This window comes from Rhinopithecus roxellana, chromosome 21 (assembly GCF_007565055.1).
Source record: "Rhinopithecus roxellana isolate Shanxi Qingling chromosome 21, ASM756505v1, whole genome shotgun sequence".
Classification (NCBI taxonomy): domain Eukaryota; kingdom Metazoa; phylum Chordata; class Mammalia; order Primates; family Cercopithecidae; genus Rhinopithecus; species Rhinopithecus roxellana.
In genome coordinates, this window is record NC_044569.1 from 44,300,573 (window position 1) to 44,324,471 (window position 23,899).

A 23,899-nucleotide genomic window follows, 5' to 3' on the forward strand; every position below is an offset into this window, starting at 1 on the left:
GGGAAAGAAGGAGAAGAAAACATAGATCCAGTGTAGTTGTTCCCTTAGCAAGAGACTGAATATATACTAACACAGTACAAAATAACAAATGTGGTGTAATATAATATGATATATATGGCTTAATGAAACCAGATCACGAAATTCTTGCAAGAAATGCAGATTCATTATGGCACAATACTAAAAAGATAATGCTGTCGTAAAGAGGATTATTCTCACAGAAAGGTCATTCAGGATATTTTCCTGACTATGAATGGGAAGGTAAGATACAGTCACAAAATAACTTAGATTAGTATATATCAAACATCACAAGGAATTTTCCACTTAAGGAAGTAATTAAAATCTTTGTCTTTTTTACTAGTGAAAATAGCCTGTTTTGTTTTAACTATGTTAAAATTCAAATTGATGTTTGTTTAGAAAATAGTCAAATCATGATGATTAGATTGCTTCACTAAATCTGTTACATATTCAAAAAGGATAAAGTGACTCTTCAACTTTGGCTAACAATATAATACATTGAAGAATTAGTTATTTAATTAAAAAAATCTAACAACCTATCTAATTCAGGTGCTGTGCAAGCTCTTATTTTTCCTCAAGTCATGTGAATATTGGTGAATAAAAATTTGGTATTGGAATTAATGACCTAAATGTCTAGCATTATCATACGAACTGCACACTGTTCCTTAATATTTGGAAAATAATATGGTCCTCACAACTTCAATAATCCCTAACAAGTCAAATAGAATTCCTCTGGCTTGCTCTTCTCCTGAGTTCTTGAGTTCTGCCTGGAATGATTTCTAAAAATTCTTCATTGTCTACCCATTCTCTTTGGATTAAATATAAATAAAAATTAACACCAGGACCGCTAGGATTTATATTCTACTTTCTTTTACGTACTTCATTCCCCTTGTTGTCCCATGAACACTGTGCTCAACTTGCTTTGAGCCAATCATAAGTGTCTCTTTAATACATCATCTTTCTGACACCTGCTTAGGTATTTTTACACATGAGTTTTCCATCCTTTGGAAATCCCTGGAATGAATATGTGATGATTCAACTAAGCCATAGCTCAAATGTCACTTATTTTGTGAAACTTCCTCTTATTTTTCCAGACAGAATCTGCACTTTGCTCTGATTTCAACTTGTTCACAATTTTGTGATTATATTTCTGATAATACTTCAGGACTTTAAAAAACACTTTTTCTTTTTTATTGGACCATAATTCTCTCACAGACATAGACTCCTTACCAAGTTCCTATATCAAGGCATGACAATTTTAAATGAACATTATTAAAAACCCTTAATTAATATCTTGGTCCACTAGACAAGCACTGCCCTCTGATTTATCTGGCTCTCAATTTTTCCTATACTTGTATTTCTTTAATAAGTACATGAATGGAAGGTACCATTCAAGTTTCAGAATTCAGCCATAGGAATTGTATTGAACATTTGTTATTTGTACTGTCCAGTATCCCATCCTCTCCTCTTCCTTTTAAAGAAGCACTTGTTTTTTCTCTTTGAGAAACAAGCTCTCCTCTGTATCCTGAAAGCTTGGTAGCAATACTGATTGAAAATTCTATAGTCTTATCCCATCTTCTCCCTTCACCTGTCTCAAGAGATGTCAATAATGTCAATAATGTTCTCTCTTTTGTGAAACAGAATCTACATACAAGGAAATAAAAAAGGTGGAGTCAAATAATTGCTATGGTAGCACCTTGAGGGGATAGACCAATAGTTCCTCATTTCTATAGCCTAGGAATGATAAGGCTGTTGCCTCTCTCTTTCCAAGTCCTAATTATTTAAGGTGTCCTTCCCATCACTTTTATGTTACTTCATTTAACCAAAGTCAAATGAAGGATTCATTATCTGGACAGAATGAAATGTTTGATTTCAAAAATTTTCCAGTCACTCGTATCTTTATCACGAGCCATTTCAACACATAATGGTGTAGCCCCATGTGATCTTTATCTGACAGAAGAACTAGAAGCAAACTTTACAGTTATTTTATTCACTGAATTTCCTTCTCACAGTTATAAAACCTGCAGACACTTGTGAATTACTTCTTGCTTCTTATCATCACTCAGGAATCCTATCCACATGCTATTTACACCTTTGTCCAGTTGATTACCTTTTATACTAACCACATTTCTAAAAGTTAATATCTTTTTGTTGGCAATGGGTCTCACCACTGGTGTCTCTACAAGGCTAGGTGGTTAATGAGAAATCAATAGGGTGCATACATCAAGTCAGATGTTGGCGTGCATTTTATGTTTATGAGAGGAAAAAAATGAATGAATTTGCTCGTATTAAGATGAAAATACTACTACTTCTCTTTCACACAGGGAAGGCCAGATTTCTTACTGTTTCATATTTACCTACATTCATCTCCTTTCAAGTAAAAAGGAAAAGCACACTGTTTACTTGTTCACTCTATCCAATAGCATGTATCTCATCCAGCTGGTCTTATTCACCCTAAGAAGCTGTGAACATTCTGAATTTAGGGTGGAATTCTGAGAAGAAGAGTTAATACCAGGTAAAATAGAAAAATAGGATGTTAAAATTAAATTAGGTCAACTAGAAATCTACTTGTTGAAAGAAGTATCTACAGATATGTAAAAATATTCTCACTAGAACTCTAATAGTTAAGATAATAGTTGGAGAAAAAAATTAGAACTGCAATCCCATGGGACAAATTCTAATGGAAAGAGAAATTCAACTTACCCAAGAAAGAGCTTTATTGGCATTGTTTTAAATTTGAAAATTGGTGTAGTTTACCCACAAATATGATATATCATGAAACCAATAAAAAAATATTAAGCCCTGGATTCTTCAGAAGTTGGATTTCTGTGAACTATAAATGTCAAGTACACTGCATCCTTGTTAAGGTTATAAACTCTACATTTATGATCCATAGTAAATGTGACCAGCAAAAATTACAGTGAATTGAATTACCCTAGATTTGAACTATTTAAAATTGCATAAAGGTCTTCTATTACGTTATTCCATTTCCAAAGAGTGAACAAGACCACCTGGAAACTCCTTCCCATATCCAGTCAAGGTTATTCACAGTAAATATCCATGAGACTTCAGTTGTAATGCAATGTTTTGTTTTGCATCTATTTTTTTTTTTTTCAAGGTGGGAAATATTTACCATGACTAAGACACAACTGTTTTGGACAGAGTTCAATGGATAGATTTCTGTTCTTTACTTAAATGTAGTGAAAAGAAGATTTATAGTTAGATCACCTGAGTTAACACCCTGAAAAAACCATGTATTGATCATGAAAGCAGATTATTTAAGCCATTGGAGATTCATTTATTTTTCTAGTGTGAGAAGAATACTCTTAGATATAAAAATGCTATGAACTATAGAGGATGAAATATTTTATATAGGATAAGGTATAATTGAGACACCATAGGGAACACATGTTCTAATTTCCACAGAACTTGGAAAATGCGATTACCAAGGGTCAAAAGTAGACATTTCCTCACATACCTGCTTCATACGTGGTGGCATGCGCAGTCATGCTCCAAGTACTGGACCTTCTATTTTTTGTTACCATGACCGAGAATTCATACATTGTGTTTGGTTTGAGGCCTGTTGCTGTGTAACTTAGAGATGTTGTGTCTTCTGACTATACAAGTAGGAAATAGCAAAGAGATAAAAAGTAAACTCTATCAACTTGGTAAATCAAGACATGTAAAAAGACTGTTAAATAACTCAGCACAAAAGTAATCTACTCCCAAACAGCAGAGGAATTAGGGCATAGCACTGACTCGACTTCCCATCTATTAACCAGTTCACACTGGCTGATTATCCATCTACAATATAACCAATAAAATTAGGTATTATGGTTGTCCAAAGGGGCTACTAGATAGAAAATTTTCCTAGTAAGAGATGGTGAAAGGTCTAACATGTTGAAGCATATTTTCCATATGATCAGGCATATAAGACTATGCCTCTTATAAATGTCAATTTGTGTTTGGTATTTAGATATCTTTTTTCAAAGTTAAATATTTACCTTTATTAAAGAACCAGAACAACAGGACAAATTCCACTTCCTTCTGTCAACTTGATTTTTGAAATTTTCTACATTGAACTTAATTCATTTATAATCAAAATCTGTTTTTTTTTTTTTTGCATAAGTTTTAATGTTATAGATTTTAAATAGAACATTGTTATTATTTTCCACTGGTAACAAAGTTAATTTATTAGAGTTCTACTGTTTATCATGTTTTTCAAAAAGCCTTTAAGGTTTAAACTTTTAGGGCTTCCAGAATCCATTTACATCTTATAGAGAACATGAGACAAAAGCAATGCTACGTCACGCGGTTTTCATTCTTTGTGTAGACTTCACATTAAACAAACATTTAACGATGGTAACTGGAGCAATTGATCAAGGACGGAACAGCAAATTGGGTAAATACTAGAGGATTACATTGGTGTTTAAAGTGGTGTTGGTATTACTGAAGTCTTTTGAATCCATTCTTTGTCTTTTAAATGACAAGTTAGAGATATTTTAGTAGAAAGTAAATTATAGTTCTTTATTGTTTACTCAAAATATCAAAATGGGTAATAAAGAAAAAACATGCTGCAAGGTTTAATATGTTACAGTGTATTTTCCATATAAGCAAAAAAATTGAGACTATCCTCTTATAAATATCATTTTGTGCTTGGTATGAGGTATCTTTCTTCAAAGTTAAATATTTTAAAACTTATTACATTTATTATCTATTTACGTCTAAAATAATTAAGAAAAGCTCTTTTCCCCCACTCATATCATATGTATCTCACCCTTACTACTGTAGGAAGGGATATCTTTTTTAAAAAAGTCTGCTATGAATCCTTCTTAGGTTATAGTTATAAAAATTGTGTATTTCATTATAACACCAAATAAATATGTAACTGTACTAATAACTTTTCGGTGATGTGCCTATCCAGCCTATTAAAGCGATGACCTCAAATATTTATCAGAAGTCTTCTTAAAAATAACTGTAGGTTGGTGCTGTGACTCACGCCTGTAATCCCAGCACTTTGGCAGGCCAAGGCGGGTGGATCACCTGAGGTCAGGAGTTCAAGACTAGCCTGACCAATATGGTGAAACCCTGTCTCTATTAAAAATACAAAAATTAGCTGGGCGTGGTAGCATGCACCTGTAGTCCAAGCTACTCGGGAGGTTGAGACAGGAGAATCGCTTGAACCTGGGAGATGAAGGTTGCAGTGAGCCAAGATCAGGCCATTGTACTCCAGCCTGGATGACAGAGTGAGACTCCATCTCAAAAGTAAAAAATAAGAAAAACCTGTAAAAATATATGCCCTAAATAAATGCAAATATTTTTTGGTATAATCAGGAGATGAAATTTCATCAAATAAAACACAAAGTGGTCAGCTAGTATCTGACATGCAGATATATTGCTTCCACTTTCGCCTTCCTTCATGATCATGAACACCTCTAAGTCTTAGAAATGGAAACAAAAGGGAGAAATGAGGCAATAAGAAATATTTTAGGTAAGAGAGAAGGATCATATCTCAGTAAAAACAGTTTCTGGGCACAGACACCACTGGCATTTGACAGGCCAACCAGTAAGATCATCTTTGTGTTCTAGATTGACACCTTTGCATTCTGTAATACCATGAATTGCTGAGTTTCCTCTAAAACCTTATACAAAGCTACTGCTTATCTTTAAAAAAGACTAGAAATACTTTGGAAAAACATGGCCAGTTATTTCTGTGAGTATAGAATAACCAGATAATACCTCTCTGAGCCTTACTTTTTTTTTTTTTTTTTTTTTTTGAGATGGAGTTTCACTCTTGTCACCCCGGCTGGAGTGCAATGGTATGATCTCGGGTCACTGCAACCTCAGCCTCTCGGGTTCAAGCAATTCTCATGCCTCAGCCTCCCATATAGCTGGGATTACAGGTGCCCCCCCCCCCACCATGCCCAGCTAATTTTTGTATTTTTTAGTAGAGGTGGGGTTTCGCCATGTTGGCCAGGCTGCTCTCGAACTCCTGACCTCAGGCGATCCACCCGTCTCGGCTTCCCAAAGTGCTGGGATTACAGGCGTGAGCCACTGAGCCCAGCCTGAGACTTTTCTTGTGTGTAAAATGGACACAACCGTAGCACTGACTTCATAGCATTATTTAAAGTGCAAACTAAGACAAGTAAAACACAATGTTTGGCCCAGAGAAAGTATTAAATAAATCTTAGATATATTATTTCATGCATTGTCTCTTGTATATAATTTTAGGCATGTGTTATATGCTCCCCCCCATTGAGTTATATGCAGTTTGAGAGCTGAGACTGCATCCTGCACAACTTCATATCCTCTGTAACATCCATGTTATATCTAGTAAGCACTAGTCAACACTCAATGGATATTTTGAATAGAAATTTGTATAAAACATCATATGATTAAATACCTTAAAAGAAAAACATATAGAAAATATCTCCATTTGATCGGCAAAGTTAATACAGGGTTTTAGACAATCAAAACATGAGCATCTGTATTATAGCTTGCTTTGGGACTAAATGGAACTAGAAGAGCATTCCTGTGGGGAAATCCCTGGATAATGCCATTGGGGTCATCTGAGATTCAGCTCTAGTTTAATGAGGAATTTCTGTCAAGTTATATCACCTACCTCTGTCTTCATACTTAACTACAAAGAATCTCATTGTTTTTACAGTAAGTATGGATATTTCCGTCATATAGATGAGAAAAATGAGACTGAGCAGGGTAAGTTTCATGACAGGATGTTGCAAAGTCAACCCCTGAGCCCAGGTCATGTGGCTCCATGTATGTTTTGTTTCATGTCGTGTGTATGTCCTGCCTACCTTTTAAAGCTGTAGTGGAAATGAGATGAAGTAAAGATATGACATTGACTTGAAAAGTACAAAGTGAAAACTCAAACAGTCTAATACCATTATTTGTAAAATTTAAATTTATTGTGTATCTTTCTAGTTTCCCCTAACCCTCCTTACATCAGGTTGTGGATATATATGGAGAGAGAAAGAGAGAGAGAGGGAATAGTATGTTAGTAATTGAAAACCTTCTGTCAGGAAGATGAAGGGAAGAGGAACAGCGCCTCACAGGCGCTCTTTGTGAGATTCAGTAATTCCATGTCTGCTGTAGTAACTATTCAACTGAAATAATTTGTTTCAGGAAATTTTGGAACTCAAACCATTCTGGAGAAAACAATCATTATTCCTTAGAACATTTCACATTCTGGCAAAGTCGCCATGGCCATTCTGTGAAATGAATGTATCGACAAAGTACAGCAATTATGACATAAAATTTTTAAAGTGAGAAAGTAACCTTTTAATTGATGGGTGCTGACGAGTTGATGGGTGCAGCACACCAACATGGCACAAGTATACATATGTAACAAACCTGCACGCTATGCACATGTACCCTAGAACTTAAAGTATAATAATAAAAAAAAATTTAAAAAAAATTACTTTCTGTTTGTTTTTGTGTATAGCAACCCTATTTATTCTTAATGTTGATTCTATATCCAAAATTATTGCTGATCTCTTTGATTATAATGTTTTGATTGTATATTCTTGGCTTTTCTATGTGACAATTATATCATCTATTAATAAAGAAGTTTTATTTCTAAAAAAATAAATAAAAGTAAACTTAGAGAATCAGGTAATCTATATAAAAAGAGATGTTTTTTTAATGGTCTCATACGTTTCATTGGTTGTCTTTTCTGATGATGTTATCTTTATTTATAGTTCTGCTGAATCTTAAATCTACTACTGTAAGGAGATGGATAGGGTACTTACTACATACCTTATATCAGTGATACTATTTAGACTTGCCTAGAGAGTTTTTTCAAATACCTCACCTAACAAGGCAGCAGTACCAAAGAAAACTGTCTTTAAATGGTTTCAACTAAAATCTGATTTATGATGAAATATGAATTTTATGGAATTTAAAAGTTGAAAGACACCAGAGGAAGATCCAGCATGGCTATGGGCAGAGAGAGGCAAGCTTATAGAATTGGTGTTGGGATTTAGCCACAGCTCTAGGACTGGAGTTAAAAACACCCTCGAAATATTTTCATCCCCCCAAAATCACTACTAGCTTGAGGCTGGATTCAGGAGGTTGGTAGATCAGTGAAAAGAACATTGGCTAAAATATCAGGAGATCTAAAATCTCAAGAACTACCCCAATCGAGTGGTGCAAAAAGAGTAGGAAGAAGATAGATGGCCAGGGTTGAACTATTTGATTTCTTAGTTGTTGGGTGACATTTATGCTCTTATTTTCAAAACTGACTTCTTCATTCCCAATCAGTATCTTGTGAAGGTTTAAGTTCTAAATGTGTTTTTATACATTGTATCTCTCAAATAACTTATGAATTCTTTTAAGTTTATCCATAGAGCTGAGTGTATAACTCATCATAAATTTATATGTAATAAGTAACAATGACTACAACATGTTTTCTTTCAAAATAAACCATCTCTCTGATGTAGTATATTTCTAGGTACATAGTAGGTTCTTGACAACTACTTGTTGATCTTCTCATTTTTGTCTACATTTGTATATTTTCTATATATAGTAAAATCATAGCAGTTTCAGGAGGTAACAAAATTATCTTAGTATATAACTAGTTGTTATGATCCCTGAGGCTGGTTGATAGAGATTTGAAAGTGGTAATGACTGTCTCAAATATGTATCCCTGAGGAGCTCTTAAAGAGGCTGTGAGATGACTAGACAAGAACGGAGAGCTGGTGAATTTATATTAGCTAAAGGGGAGTGTAGATTGTGAGTTTTCTTTACCACATAAGGGTGTTTTCAAGGCTAAATGAAGTAGATGTTAATGGCTTAGAGTGCTGAGATTACAAAAAGTATCTTCAAGTTATCTATTCCCAGTTATATTCACTGAAAGATGGGTCTCTGTGACATTAACAGGGTCGCTTTAGAAATCAATCTAGATTCCAAATGGAAAAAAAAAAAGATACCAAAATCTATCCAGAAAATTAACATAGATCTCTGCTATTTTCAAGGGACAATGACATTCTCTTGCACAGAATCAAATCATTTATAAGAACTCAGCATCTGGTGAAAATCAAATAACGTTTTACAGCACTTGATGTTTTCCTACCTTGCCTTAGAATTGTTTCCTAAAATACAATTATTCTCATGTTAATTTTAGATATTGAGTTATTAAAATACTTCGTTTTTCCACATAGATACACAGCGGCAAAACGACTCATGACAGTCCAGGAGGGGTTTAAAACAATGCATTAAACAACTGTCAGTTCATTTTAAATTTTCAAGTAGAACTTCACCTTGTATTTTGCACTCGCAGAAAAGCTGGTTCTCCACCGGACAGTGTAAAGTCGCACCTCAGATGTCTTTTGGTTCTTAGGGACAGAGTTGTCTGCCCAGCTGACCCTCACAGCATCATGGGTAAGAGCCACAGCCTGTACACCTACTGGTGGGAGCATGGGGGTGGAGAGATCTGGGACCGAGGTGGGGAAATCATCAAGCAAAGGATAATAATCAACTGGGTCAGTGGGATCTGGGTTTAAAAAACCCACCAAATGAAACAAACAAATAAATATGTAAATAAAAGCGTTAAAAAATAAATATCAGTGGTAACACATCACAATGAGTTAAATGCATGGCAATAATGATGAAAAGGGAACATAAGAAGAACAGAAAAAAAATGTAATTAATTCAATCGGAAAACACATTAGAAACAGTATTGCTATATTGCAAAAAAGTAATTGAATATTTTCTATAATTTACTCATTCCCCTAGAGTGGTTTTATCAATTTGACTGTCACTTCTGCTTATATATTTTAAAGTCCATTTTTTAAATGTTGCACGTTGCTTCTTAAAAGATATAGTCACAGAATCTATCAGTTTTATTACTACATAATTTAAAATAATAAGATAAAAAAGGGGTTCTGGTTTATTTCTGTCTACAAACAAAACTAATTGTTTATCTAATACCTAATTTTTTGTTTATTTTCTCCCCTTTGTCTAACTTAATAGGGTTTCCCTAATGTTTTCGTTGTTGCTTAGCTTGTATCCACATACACATTTCCTAGGCAAGAAAGACATAAATAATAAAGAACAAAGTACCCCGACATCCACAGCAACCTGTGTGTGACTGTGATTGCACAAAGTCAGAGTGACCAGGTACACATGATCCCATGGATCAATTACATATTTGATAACTAAGTTTCAGACAGCACCTGATTTGTCAGGCTTTCTTAGACTGGAATCCTTGAAAATGTAGAAGTGTGATTTTACCCACATTCTCACAGAGTAATTAGCTAAGTTTTTAGCCTTGGTAGGAGTTCCCATATTCCACATTCCTAAAATTTTATATTATTGGATGGGAAGACAGGATTAACTACAGACTTATGAGATTTACAATGAGGTATATACATGCTTTGATCCATAATATAATGGGAATCTGCATAATGATGTGTGTGTCTTTACAAAATTCTCCAAAACACCTTGTAATCATGTTTATGCTGTGATATCAGAATAAGGGAAGCTGATTTTGTGGCCATAGTAATAGTCTAACTTTGAGCATTTGATTTTGTGCTTAAAACATTTACATTTTAAAATATCTTTATATTATGTAGTGTATATTCTAACAAAAATAATAAGATGCGATAATGTAACTCTCAGGCTGGGCATATGATGACATTTGGGGAGATGAGCCCTACTAAAATGTTGGGTGTCTACAGCAGCATAATACATGGTTTATTTTTTTCAACAACCTAGTTTAAAGTGGATTGACTGCTGGCAGGTTTTGATGATTACTTCACTTTGTCCACTGCATTTCAAATGCCTATCTCCTATTCATCACTTATTTTCCAATGAATTATTTAGTAGTTTACTAGTCTGTGGTCTTTGGAGCAAAATATAAAACTGAAAACAAAAACTGGAAAAAAAGGAGAGAGAGAGAGAGAGAGAGAGAGAGAGAGAGAGAGAGAGAGAGTTGTGTTTAAAATTTAATGACAGAGCCCAGGCTTTCTGTGTTTTCTTTGATGTCTCTTCTTATTAAGGCATCCTTTAAACTCAAATGGATTTATAAAATGATGAAGGGGAAAGAGAAGACGTTGCAGTCTCCACAAGGATTCCAATCATTCATCAGATTTGTGTAGCAGTGGAAGATATTTTTGCCAAATTAAAGCAGGTGCTACTTTGCTTTACTTGTTTCTATTTTTATCTGACTTCACAAGAAGAACATGATATACATATGGGAAGTTCTCTAATTTACAGACTCCTTTTTTGACCTGTGTTACTGGATTACCCTCTTTGTTTTATTATCCAGGTTTATTGGTAAACATATTAACTGTATAGTTTTCACAGGTGCCATTCATAAGGTTTTGAAATAGGGTGATTCTTCTTCAAGAAATGGTAATAGTCAATCCTGCTATTTCTGATCTTAAATGAGTATACTATTCATGACTATTGTTATTGAGTTTCTTGGACTCAGTTCCAGAATGCTTCTCTCAAATTTCAAGCAAGGGTGTTGGGTGGTATTTTAACGATGGACTTACACAGTCCAGAATTTTCTATCCTTGGCCAAGTTTTATCTTTCCCATTTTATGGAATAATATTTTTTTCAGGTATGGCTTGTCATCCTACATGACACTGCCTCCAGAACGGTGCTAGTACAATGACCACTAGTTATATGAACTATTTAAGTTTAAACAAATTAAAATTAAATAACAAAACATTCACTCCTTGTGTTGCACTAGGCAATTTCAAGTGTTAAACTGTTACAAAAACCTAGTGTCTGATGCAGATATAGAGCATTTCCAACAAAGCACAGCATTATCATGCATAGCAAGCACAGCCATTAATACATATTGCATATATTAATAGTCTTTTTCTCTCAGGTCAGAAACTATTAATATTTGAATAATTGAATTTAACACATTCTTTTGTTGCTACACAACAAAAGTTGTGTGAAAAAAGAGAAATTTTTTTTTTTCTCTTCCTACTACTGGGTAATTTATACACTGACTTTGAGTGGTTATATTCAAAAGAATTGAAAAAAAGTTTAGTAAAAGACAAAATATAGCCTCAGAATTTTTGCTAAGAAAGAAATTCGTTTGATTCCTAACAGGTGTTTTGGTAAGTGCCCATGAATGTTCAGTCATTATATTAACATTCAAAATGAACTTTAGATGGGTGTGGTGACTCATGCCTGTAAAACCAACACTTTGGAAGGCTGAGGCAGGAGGATTATTTGAGGCCAGGAGTTCAAGACCAGCCTGGGCAACATAGCAAGACTCCATCTCAAAAAAAAAAAAAAAAAAAAAAAGATGCCAGGTAGGTGGCACACACCTGTAGTCCCAGCTACCCAGGAGACTTAGGTGGGAGGATCCCTTGCGCCCGGGAGGTCAAGGCTACGGTGAGCCATGACTGCACCACTGCACTCTAGTTTGGACAACAGAATGAGACCCTATCTAAAAAAAAATGAACTCTAAAAATAATAATGCAATTTTACATGTGGATTGTACTTCATTTTAACATTGATAAAGCAGTTGAGAACAAATCAATTCAGCAGCGTATTTTATTAGTCTTCTGATTTTTATCTTCTTCCCTTCTCCAGGCTCAAGATATCTTGTCCTTAAGACAACAAGAAATAAAGAGCTTTACAGCAAAAATGAGACAACTAATCCATTTGGCCAGGTGAGACTTTCAGCAGCTCTAATGCTGATATTTCCAGTATGGGATGAGGCTCCAGAGCTCACCAACATCTGTGGGCACATGTGTGTAGACAACTCCATAGCCTGATGCTTATTCTAGCTTGAGGATTTATTGCCTGTGATATATTTTGTAGTTACATTATATGGGCCCTTGTTCAAGAGAGTGCATGGTACTCCTTTGCAGAAGCTTAGAGATAGAGGATGTCTTCTACATGGCACTGACACATTTATTAATTGAGTTTCCTTAACCTTTTATTTCATCTGTCCTTTGTTCTCCATGACATATGAAAGCAAAATAAAATAATTCTGCCACTTCCAGAAAAAGTGTTTTCTTTTTTTTCCTTTGAAAAGGGCTGGAATCACACATTCTTCTTGAACCCCTTAACTGGCTTTTTTTTAGTAAGAAAATTCCTCACACAAATTCCAACTATTAGTATTATTTCAATTCTCAGTTCCTTCAGGATCTGAGTCATCAGAAAACAAAAATTGCCTGGATCACTGGTGTTTTAGAAACCACTTTGGGAATGTCATATGCTAGAATTAATGCAACAAATGCAAGAAAAAAGAAGCTGATGACTCCAATGGTTCTTTCTGAACAACTTACTTTCAGTTTATTTGAACTCTTTCACCTTTACCAGTTTCTGATTGAAAAGTGATTTTTATTTGCCACCTCAGTGGTCCTTCCTTGTGGCCATTAGTTTTGGGAAGAGAATAAGAGCTTGAAAAGACTGACTGTAGTATCATTTTGCACAGCCTGATCACAAGTGCCAAGTCACCATGGCAACGAGAAGCTCCTGGGGATCTTTTACTATAGGCAGGACAGAGATGGTCACTAAAGGAAAATTATGGGACACAATGGTGCAGCCAAAGTGGCCTGTTTGCTCTCAAAGAATATTGTTGCTAGCAGAACAAGAGAATAAAGTTAAAATCCTAGACACCCATCATGTTAGCTCTTAGTTTGTATCCTGAACTTCAATTCTTCTTATTTCTCAATATTTGGAGATAGCACATTTGATAGTAAATATTCTCTGGGTTATTTACTCTTTTAGAGAAGTCATGAATCCCTTTAATTACACAATGAATGGTATATACGGTCTCCACAGATAAATAAATATACTGACATCCACCCAAAAATTTGCATTCTACTTTAGACAGATCTTAAACCTGGAAACAATGGTCAAAGATTCAAAGAGACTACAATAGCAACTTTGCCTTAAATAATACTACTAAAATTAATACAGTGACAGTATATTCTGGAGACCATCACATAACAATTATGAATTCAAAGAACAACTGTATTCTTAAGACAGTCTACGAATGAAGTCTGTACATTTGGCAAACAAACTGCACTAAGTTCACACAAATTTGGGCAGAAGTAGCAGCCACAGGATTCCACTATTTATTTTATAACCATTTCTTCCAACTCATCCAAATTTCAAACTTTAGTAACATCTCATGTTCTCTGGTGCTTGCTATCTCAGATCCTTTGTTTTCATTAAGGGGACAATATCTGACAAGTTAAATGAGGTCTGAAGGGTGTGAGGGGGCAGGTTCAATGCATTAATGAGAAAGGGAACTTGGGTTTTACTTGGAGATTTCAGACATAAATCTGTGGCAGGGGGTTGGGGAAGTAGTCAAGTGACTTTCCAGGGACTCTGAATAGCCCTACAAATGTGTTGTTCATTGTATTTTGGACTAAGCCTAGGCATGCTAACAAATAGCCTCCATAAATAGTTTGGATCTCACCATCTTACCCATTTCTTTCTCAGTTTCCTGAGCCCTTTTACTCTTATGTACTGCCTTTACAGTCCAACTAACAGTAAAATTCCTAAGGGTGACAAGGCCTTAAATCAGCTATCCCTTTAATGTTCTGAGGCCCTGGGCACTGCTTGGGTGACCCAGAGACCCAGCTCAGGACGATACCACCTATGTCACTCAGCCTAATACAAACTACTCCCGAAGGCCAGCTCTTCCTTGTCATCTTAGTTTGAAAGACCCTGTGTGGAGAAGCAAGTGTCTATTTAGGCATTTGGCAACCTTTATGCAGGGACAAAGATAGCATTGATTTGAGACAAGCTGCTCAGGAGATGGAAACATGGTATCAGGGCACCAAAACTATGATGCTATTGGGAAGGAACAGACTGAGAGATCTATATTCTCTAAGTCCATGTGCGAATTTACAAACTGAATTCCTCCCACTTAATTTTGACAACCAAAGAAATAAAAAAAAGCTCGCTTATGTGTGCATGTACACGTGTATACATATCAGACTCAGAGGATAATAATTCTCTGAGGATTATCAGAGGATAATGAAATAATATATTCATTTTTATTTCTTTGTGTTTTATTTTAGTTTTTCTTTTTTCACCATAAATCAAATACTACTTTGTCAGAGGAAGATTAACAATTTCACTTACCTGTTATAGACCTGGTGGTGGCACTTTCATAAAGAGGAACTCCTTCTCCAGCATTGTTAAAAGCTTTTAGGGAGATTACATAATGGGAACTTGACTCTGGAGAAAAAACAGAAGCAATATGAATGTGTTGATTTATTTAACGTACTGAAATATTCAGGGCAAACATTTTCCTCAAAACAAATTTCATATAATCTACTTGGTAAATTATTTAAGAATGAGTGAGTTGGATTCAGAAAGGAAAGTGGCAGTGGGTGGTAGCAATAGGGTTTTTTGATCTTCCTCAATCCCCATATGAAAACATACTGAACTACTAGGTAGAAAACCAAAAGCATTTAGCCACTCGCTGCAAACCTGTATGATGATGTGTGCCCTCGAACCCTAATATACAAGTGGGTGTGAATAAACAACCAACAGCTTCATCATTTGTTCATTGTCTGCATCTGTGTAAGAAACATCAAAGGGAAGCATCAAACCTAAAAACAGGATAATTCTAAAATAGGTATTAGCAAATGCTGGAAAGCACAGCAAATCAGTTTCAGAACAACAAATTCAAACACTCAAAACTGATCGGCAAAGTCTCCTCTCTAGGACTGGGCACAAACTGGGGACAACCTCTTGGGAACTGATGTAAAATATAAGCAAGATTGAAACAATATTGATGAAGGGGAGAGAAAGTCCAGATAAAAGTAGGGGAGAAGAAGAACCATGAAAATTCAGAAAGCAAGCTGCCATAGTTTTTAGTCTGCATCTGGAGCTGGCAAACTTTTGTAGGCCCAAATAGTAAATACTTTAGCTTTGAATGTCACATCGTTTCTGTCACATTTTTATCTCTGTTTATTTGTTTACAACTCTTCAAAAATGTAGGAACCACTCATAACTCAGGTGCCCATACAAGAACAAGACCTGGGCCAGATTCTACCTGTAACCTGTAGTTTGGGGAACCCTGTCTAATGAAAAGAACAGTACAGGGAGCTCTGTGTATTGAGAAGAGCTCTCTGAATTTATGAAAGAACAGAAAAAACAAATTATATAAGTGTAAGCAATAAAAATGTATTGAGGTAAATTTCTTTACAAAAATACCATAAGAAAAAATAAAATAGGAGAATATCATTCCTATAGAAAATTACAGAAAATGGATAAAAAGTAGAAGAAAATACCCAAGAAAAATAGATCAAAACTGCAATTTTTTGGGGTGGCGCGACCAAGATGGCCGAATAGGAACAGCTCCAGCCTCCAGCTCCCAGCATGAGCAACACAGAAGATGGGCAATTTCTGCATTTTCAGCTAAGGTACTGCGTTCATCTCACTGGGGCGTGTCAGACAGTTGGCGCTGGTCCGTGGGTTCAGCCTGACCAGCCAGAGCTGAAGCAGGGTGAGGCATTGTCTCACCTGGGAAGCTCAAGGGGGAAGGGAATTCCTTTTCCTAGCCAAAGGAAATTGAGACACATAACACATGGAAAATCGGGTAACTCCCACCCTAATACTGCGCTTTACCAAGGGTCTTAGCAAACGGCACAACAGGAGATTATATCCCACACCTGGCCCAGAGGGTTCCACGCCCACGGAGCCTCCCTCCTTGCTAGCACAGCAGTCTGAGATCTAACTGCAAGGCAGCAGTGAGGCTGGGGGAGGGGCGCCCGCCATTGCTGAGGCTTAAGTAGGTAAACAAAGCCACCAGGAAGCTCGAATTGGGTGGAGTCCACCACAGCTCAAGAAGGGTGGCCTGCCTGCCTCTGTAGATTCCTCCACTGGGGACAGGGCACACCTAAACAAAAAGCAGCAGAAACCTCAGCAGAGGTAAATGTCCCCGTCTGACAGCTTTGAAGAGAGCAGTGGATCTCCCAGCATTGAGATCTGAGAACAGACAGACTGCCTGCTCAAGAGAGTCCCTGACCCCTGAGTAATCTAACTAACTGGGAGACATCCCCGACTAGGTGCAGACCGATACCTCACACCTCACACGGTGGGGTACACCCCTGAGACGAAGCTTCCAGAACAAGAATCACACAGCAACACTCGCTGTTCAGCAATATTCTATCTTCTGCAGCCTCTGCTGCTGATACCCAGGCAAATAGGGTCTGGAGTGGACCTCAAGCAAACTCCAACAGACCTATAGCTGAGGATCCTGACTGTTAGAAGGAAAACTAACAAACAGAAAGGACACCCACACCAAAACCCTATCAGTACGTCACCATCATCAAAGACCAAAGGCAGATAAAACCACAAAGATGGGGAAAAAGCAGTGCAGAAAAGCTTCAAATTCAACAAATCAGAGCGCATCTCCCCCTCCAAAGGAATGTAGCTCATCTCCAGCAAGAGAACAAAGCTGGACGGAGAATGACATTGATGAGTTGAGAGAAGAAGGCTTCAGTCGATCAAACTTCTCAAGCTAAAGGGGGAACTAGGTAACCAGCGAAAAGAAACTAAAAACCTTGAAAAAAGAATGGCTGAATGGATAACTAGAATAATCAATGCAGAGAAGACCTTAAAAGAACTGATAGGGATGAAAACCATGGCATGAGAACTACATGACAAATGCACAAGCTTCAGTAACTGACTCAATCAACTGGAAGAAAGAGTATCAGCAACTGAAGATCAAATGAATGAAATGAAGCAAGAAGAGAAGTGTAGAGAAAAAAGAGTAAAAAAAAAGAAATGAACAAAGCCTCCAAGAAATATGGGATTATATGAAAAGTCCAAATCTATGTCTGATTGGTGTGTCTGAAAGTGACAGGCAAAATGGAACCAAGTTGGAAAACACTACAGGATATCATCCAGGAGAACTTCCCCAACCTAGTAAAGCAGGCCAACATTCAAATTCAGGAAATACAGAGAACACCACAAAGATACTCCTCAGGAAGAGCAACTCCCAGACACATAATTGTCAGATGCAGCAAAGTTGAAATGAAGGAAGAAATGTTAAGGGCAGCCAGAGAGAAAGGTCGGGTTACACACAAACGGAAGCCCATCAGACTAACAGCAGATCTCTCGGCAGAAACTCTCCAAGCCAGAAGAGAGTGGGGGCCAATATTTAACATTCTTTTTTTTTTTTTTTTTTTTTTTTTTGAGACGGAGTCTCGCTCTATCGCCCAGGCTGGAGTGCAGTGGCCGGATCTCAGCTCACTGCAAGCTCTGCCTCCCGGATTTACACCATTCTCCTGCCTCAGCCTCCTGAGTAGCTGGGACTACAGGCACCCGCCATCTCGCCCGGCTAGTTTTTTTGTATTTTTTAATAGAGACAGGGTTTCATGGTGTTAGCCAGGATGGTCTTGATCTCCAGACCTCGTGATCCACCTGTCTCGGCCTCCCAAAGTGCTGGGATTACAGGCTTGACCCACCACACCTGGCCGATCATTCTTAAAGAAAAGAATTTTCAACCCAGAATTTCATATCCAGCCAAACTAAGTTTCATAAGTGAAGGAGAAATAAAATCCTTTACAGATAAGCAAATGCTTAGAGATTTTGTCACCACCAGGCCTGCCCTACAAGAGATCCTGAAGGAAGCACTAAACTAGGGAAAGGAACAACTGGTACCAGCCACTGCAAAAACATGTCAAAATGTAGTCCATCGATGCTAGGAAGAAACCGCATCAACTAGCGAGCAAAATAACCAGCTAATATCATAATGACAGGATCAAGTTCACACCTAACAATATTAACCTTAAATGTAAATGGGCTAAATGGTCCAATTGAAAGACACAGACTGGCAAATTGGATAAAGAGTCAAGACCCATCAGTCTGCTGTATTCAGGAGACTTATCTCACATGCAGAGATACACATAGTCTCAAAATAAAGGGATGGAAGAAGATCTACCAAGCAAATGGAAAAAAAAAAAAAAAAAGCAGGGGTTGCAATCCTAGTCTCTGATAAAACAGACTTTAACCATTAAAGATCAAAAGAGAAAAAGAAGGCCATTACATAATGGTAAAGGGATCAATTCATCAGGAAGAGCTAATGATCCTAAATATATATGCACCCAATACATGAGCACCCAGATTCATAAAGTGAGTCCTTAGAGACTTACAAAAAGACTTAGACTCCCATACAATACTAATGGGAGACTTTAACACCCCACTGTCAACATTAGACAGATCAATGACACAGAAAGTTAACAGGGATATACAGGAATTGAACTCAACTCTGCACCAACTGGACCTAATAGACATCTATAGAACTCTCCACCCCAAAACAACAGAATATACATTCTTCTCAGCACCACATCGCACTTATTCCAAAATTGACCACATAGTTGGAAGCAAAGCACTCCTCAGTAAATGTACAAGAACAGAAATTATAACAAACTGTCTCTCAGACCACAGTGCAATCAAACTAGAACTCAGGACTAAGAAACTCAATCAAAACCGCTCAACTACATGGAAACTGAACAACCTGCTCCTGAATGACTACTGGGTACATAACAAAATGAAGGCAGAAATAAAGATGCTCTTTGAAACCAATGAGAACAAACATACAACATACCAGAATCTTTGGGACACATTTAAAGCATTGTGTAGAGGGAAATTTATAGCCCTAAATGCCCACAAGAGGAAGCAGGAAAGATCTAAAATGGACACCCTAACATCACAATTAAAAGAACTAGAGACGCAAGAGCAAACACATTCAAAAGCTAGCAGAAGGGAAGAAATAACTAAGATCAAAGCAGAACTAAAGGAGATAGAGACACAAAAAACCCTCCAAAAAATCAATGAATCCAGGAGCTGGTTTTTTGAAGAGATCAACAAAATTGATAGACTGCTAGCAAGACTAATAAAGAAGAAAAGAGAGAAGAATCAAATAGACGCAATAAAAAAATGATAAAGGGGATATCACCACCGACCCCATAGAAATACAAACTACCATCAGAGAATACTATAAACACCTCTACACAAATATACTAGAAAACCTAGAAGAAATGGATACTTTCCTGGACACTTACACTCTCCCAAGACTAAACCAGGAATAAGTTGAATCCCTGAATACATCAATAGCAGGTTCTGAAATTGAGGCAATAATTAATAGTCAACCAACCAAAAAAAGTCCAAGACCAGATGGATTCACAGCCTAATTCTACCAGAGGTACAAGATGGAGTTGGTACCTTTCCTTCTGAAACTATTCCAATCAATAGAAAAGGAGGGAATCTTCCCTAACTCATTTTATGAGGCCAACATCATCCTAATACCAAAGCCTGGCAGAGATACAACAAAAAAAGAAAATTTTAGATCAATATCCCTGATGAATATCGATGCAAAAATCCTCAATAACATACTGGCAGACCGAATCCAACAGCACTTCAAAAAGCTTATCCACCATGATCAAGTGGGCTCCATCCCTGGGATGCAAGGCTGATTCAACATACACAAATCAATAAATGTAATCAAGCATATAAACAGAACCAAAGACAAAAACCACATGATTGTCTCAATAGATGCAGAAAAGGCCTTTGACAAAATTCAACAGCCCTTCATGCTAAAAACGCTCAATAAATTTGGTATTGATAGAACATGTCAAAAAATAATAAGAGCTATTTATGACAAACGCACAGCCAATATCATACTGAATGGGCAAAAACTGGAAGCATTCCCTTTCAAAATTGGCACAAGACAGGGATGCCCTCTCTCACCACTCTTATTCAACATAGTGTTGGAAGTTCTGGCTAGGGCAATCAGGCAAGAGAAAGAAATAAAGGGTATTCAATTAGGAAAAGAAGAAGTGAAATTGTCCCTGTTTGCCGATGACATGATTATACATTTAGAATACCCCATCATCTCAGCCCAAAATCTCCTTAAGCTGATAAGCAACTTCAGTAAAGTCTCAGGATACAAAATCAGTGTGCAAAAATCACTAGCATTCTTATGCACCAATAACAGACAGAGAGTCAAATCATGAATGAATTTCCATTCACATTGCTTCAAAGAGAATAAAATACCTAGGAATCCAACTTACAAGGGATGTGAGAAACATCTTCAAGAGGAACTACAAACCACTGCTCAGTGAAATAAAAGAGGACATGAACAAATGGAAGAACATACCATGCTCATGGATAAGAAGAATCAATATCGTGAAAATGGTCATACTGCCCAAGGTTATTTATGGATTTGATGCCATCCCCATTAAGTTACCAATGACTTTCTTCACAGAATTGGAAAAAAACTGCTTTAAAGTTCATATGGAACCAAAAAAGACCCCACATTACCAAGACAATCCTAAGCAAAAAGAACAAAGCTGGACGCATCACGCTACCTGACTTCAAACTATATTACAAGGCTACAGTAACCAAAAGAGTATGGCACTGGTACCAAAACAGAGATACAGACCAATGAAACAGTACAGAGCCCTCAGAAATAATACCACACATCTATAGCCATCTGATCTTTGACAAACCTGACCAAAACAGTAAATGGGGAAAGGATTCCCTATTTAATAAATGGTGCTGGGAAAATTGGCTAGCCACATGTAGAAAGCTGAAACTGGACCCCTTCCTTACTCCTTACATGAAAAATAATTCAAGATGGATTATAGTCTTAAATGTTAGACCTGAAACCATAAAAACCCTGGAAGAAAGCCTAGGCAATACCATTCAGGACATAGGCATGGGCAAGGACTTCATGTCTAAAACACCAAAAGCAATGGCAACAAAAGCCAAAATTGACAAATGGCATCTAATTAAACTAAAGAGCTTCTGCACACCGAAAGAAATTACCATCAGAGTGAACAGGCAACCTACAGAATGGGAGAAAATTTTTGCAATCTACTCATCTGACAAAGGGCTAATATCCAGAACCTATAAAGAACTCAATCAAATTTACAAGAAAAAAACAAACAACCCCATCAAAAAGTGGGAAAAGGATATGAACAGACACTTCTCAAAAGAAGACATTGATACAGCCAACAAACACATGAAAAAGTGCTCATCATCACTCGCCATCAGAGAAATGCAAATCAAAACCACAATGAGATACCATCTCACACCAGTTAGAATGGCAGTCATTAAAAAGTCAGGAAACAACAGCTGCTGGAGAGGATGTGGAGAAATAGGAACACTTTTACACTGTTGGTGGGACTGTAAACTAGTTCAACCATTGTGGAAAACAGTGTGGTGATTCCTCAAGGATCTAGAACAAGAAATACCATTTGACCCAGCCATCCCACTACTGCAGGTATACCCAAAGAATTATAAGTCATGCTGCTATAAAGACACATGCACACATATGTTTATTGTGGCACTATTCACAATAGCAAAGACTTGGAATCAACCCAAATGTCCATCAGTGACAGACTGGATTAAGAAAATGTGGCACATATACACCATGGAATACTATGCAGCCATAAAAAAGGATGAGTTCATGCCCTTTGTAGGGACATGGACGCAGCTGGAAACCATCATTCTCAGCAAACTATTGCAAGAACAGAAAACCAAATACCATATGTTCTCACTCACAGGTGGGAACTGAACAATGAGATCATTTGGACACAGGAAGGGGAACATCACACACCAGGTCCTATTGTGGGGAGGGGGTAAGAGGGAGGGACAGCATTAGGAGATATAGCTAATGTAAATGGTGAGTTAATGGATGCAGCACACCAAAATGGCACATGTATACATATGTAACAAAACTGCACGTTGTGCACATGTACCCTAGAACTTAAAGTATAATAAAAAAAATAAAAAAAACATGCAATTTATGATTTCAAAATGAACTAAACTATATTAAGAAAATGATGCCAGATACGAAAATGTAACAAAATCAGAAAACTCAGAAATGAGGTGGTATAACTCAAGAAATATGTATATATGTAAATTAAAAAATTTTAGACATGAAGGGTAACCATATGAATATAAGTAAAAAGCAAAAACATAACAAAAGAAGTTAAGAAGACTGAACAAGGATTCAGAAGAAAGTGATAAATATTGAAGTTAGAGAAGCAAGATCTAACATGCAGATAATAGGAATCCTTGATGAAGAAAATTCAAAGGAAAATAAAAACAGAATAAATAACTACAAAATTTGCTGACTTAAAATAATTTTTTAGGCATCCAGACAAAAATAATGTATGACTTAGAAAAAGATTAGATTATCAGGCTTTCTATAACATTTTACAGCAGAAGAAATTAGACTAACTTTGGCCAGGCACGGTGGCTCACGTCTGTAATCCCAGCACTTTGGGGAGGCCGAGGCAGGTGGATCACGAAGTCAGGAGATCAAGACCATCCTGGCAAACACAGTGAAACCCTGTCTCTACTAAAAATAGAAAAAATCAGCCGGGCGTGGTAGCAGGCACCTGCAGTCCCAGCTACTAGGGAGTCTGAGGCAGGAGAATGGTGTGAACCCAGGAGGTGGAGCTTGCAGTGAGCCGAGATCGCGCCACTGCACTCCAGGCTGCGCAACAGAGCAGACTCTGTCTCAAAAGTAGAAAAAAAAAAAAAAAGATTAGAGTAACTTTAGATACTCAACATAAGAAAATGTAATTCAAGGTTTTATCATCAACAAGTTACCTTTAAACATAAAGGGTACAGTCAAACTGTTATTAACTTGCAAGCACTCAGTAATATTGTTCCCTGATCCCCAGAACTACTAGTAACTGAGCTTCAGGCATACAAAATGACCAGAAGAGATATTGATGTAATAGCTAACTGGAGAACAAAAATTTAATAAACTAAGACTAAGTTAAAGGAAATATATTTTATTTTGTAATGGAGACATGTTTTGATATTATAGATACAGTACAATCTTAAGACAAAATTAAAAACTAATGACAATATATGCAAAGATAAATGTTTCAATAATTATTA

At 36.7% G+C, this 23,899-nt stretch overlaps 1 protein-coding gene across 1 annotated transcript in view; it reads right to left on the reverse strand.

The window, feature by feature from the left end:
- The window catches only part of DCC (DCC netrin 1 receptor), a 1,242,672-nt gene that overhangs the window by 135,589 nt on the left and 1,083,184 nt on the right, over positions 1-23,899 (reverse strand). The window contains exons 16-18 of the mRNA XM_030926166.1: positions 15,107-15,202; positions 9,294-9,526; positions 3,494-3,632 (exon numbers count right to left, since the gene is read on the reverse strand). Coding sequence (XP_030782026.1) covers positions 3,494-3,632; positions 9,294-9,526; positions 15,107-15,202 — 468 coding nt within the window. The remainder of the gene's footprint in view (positions 1-3,493; positions 3,633-9,293; positions 9,527-15,106; positions 15,203-23,899) is intronic.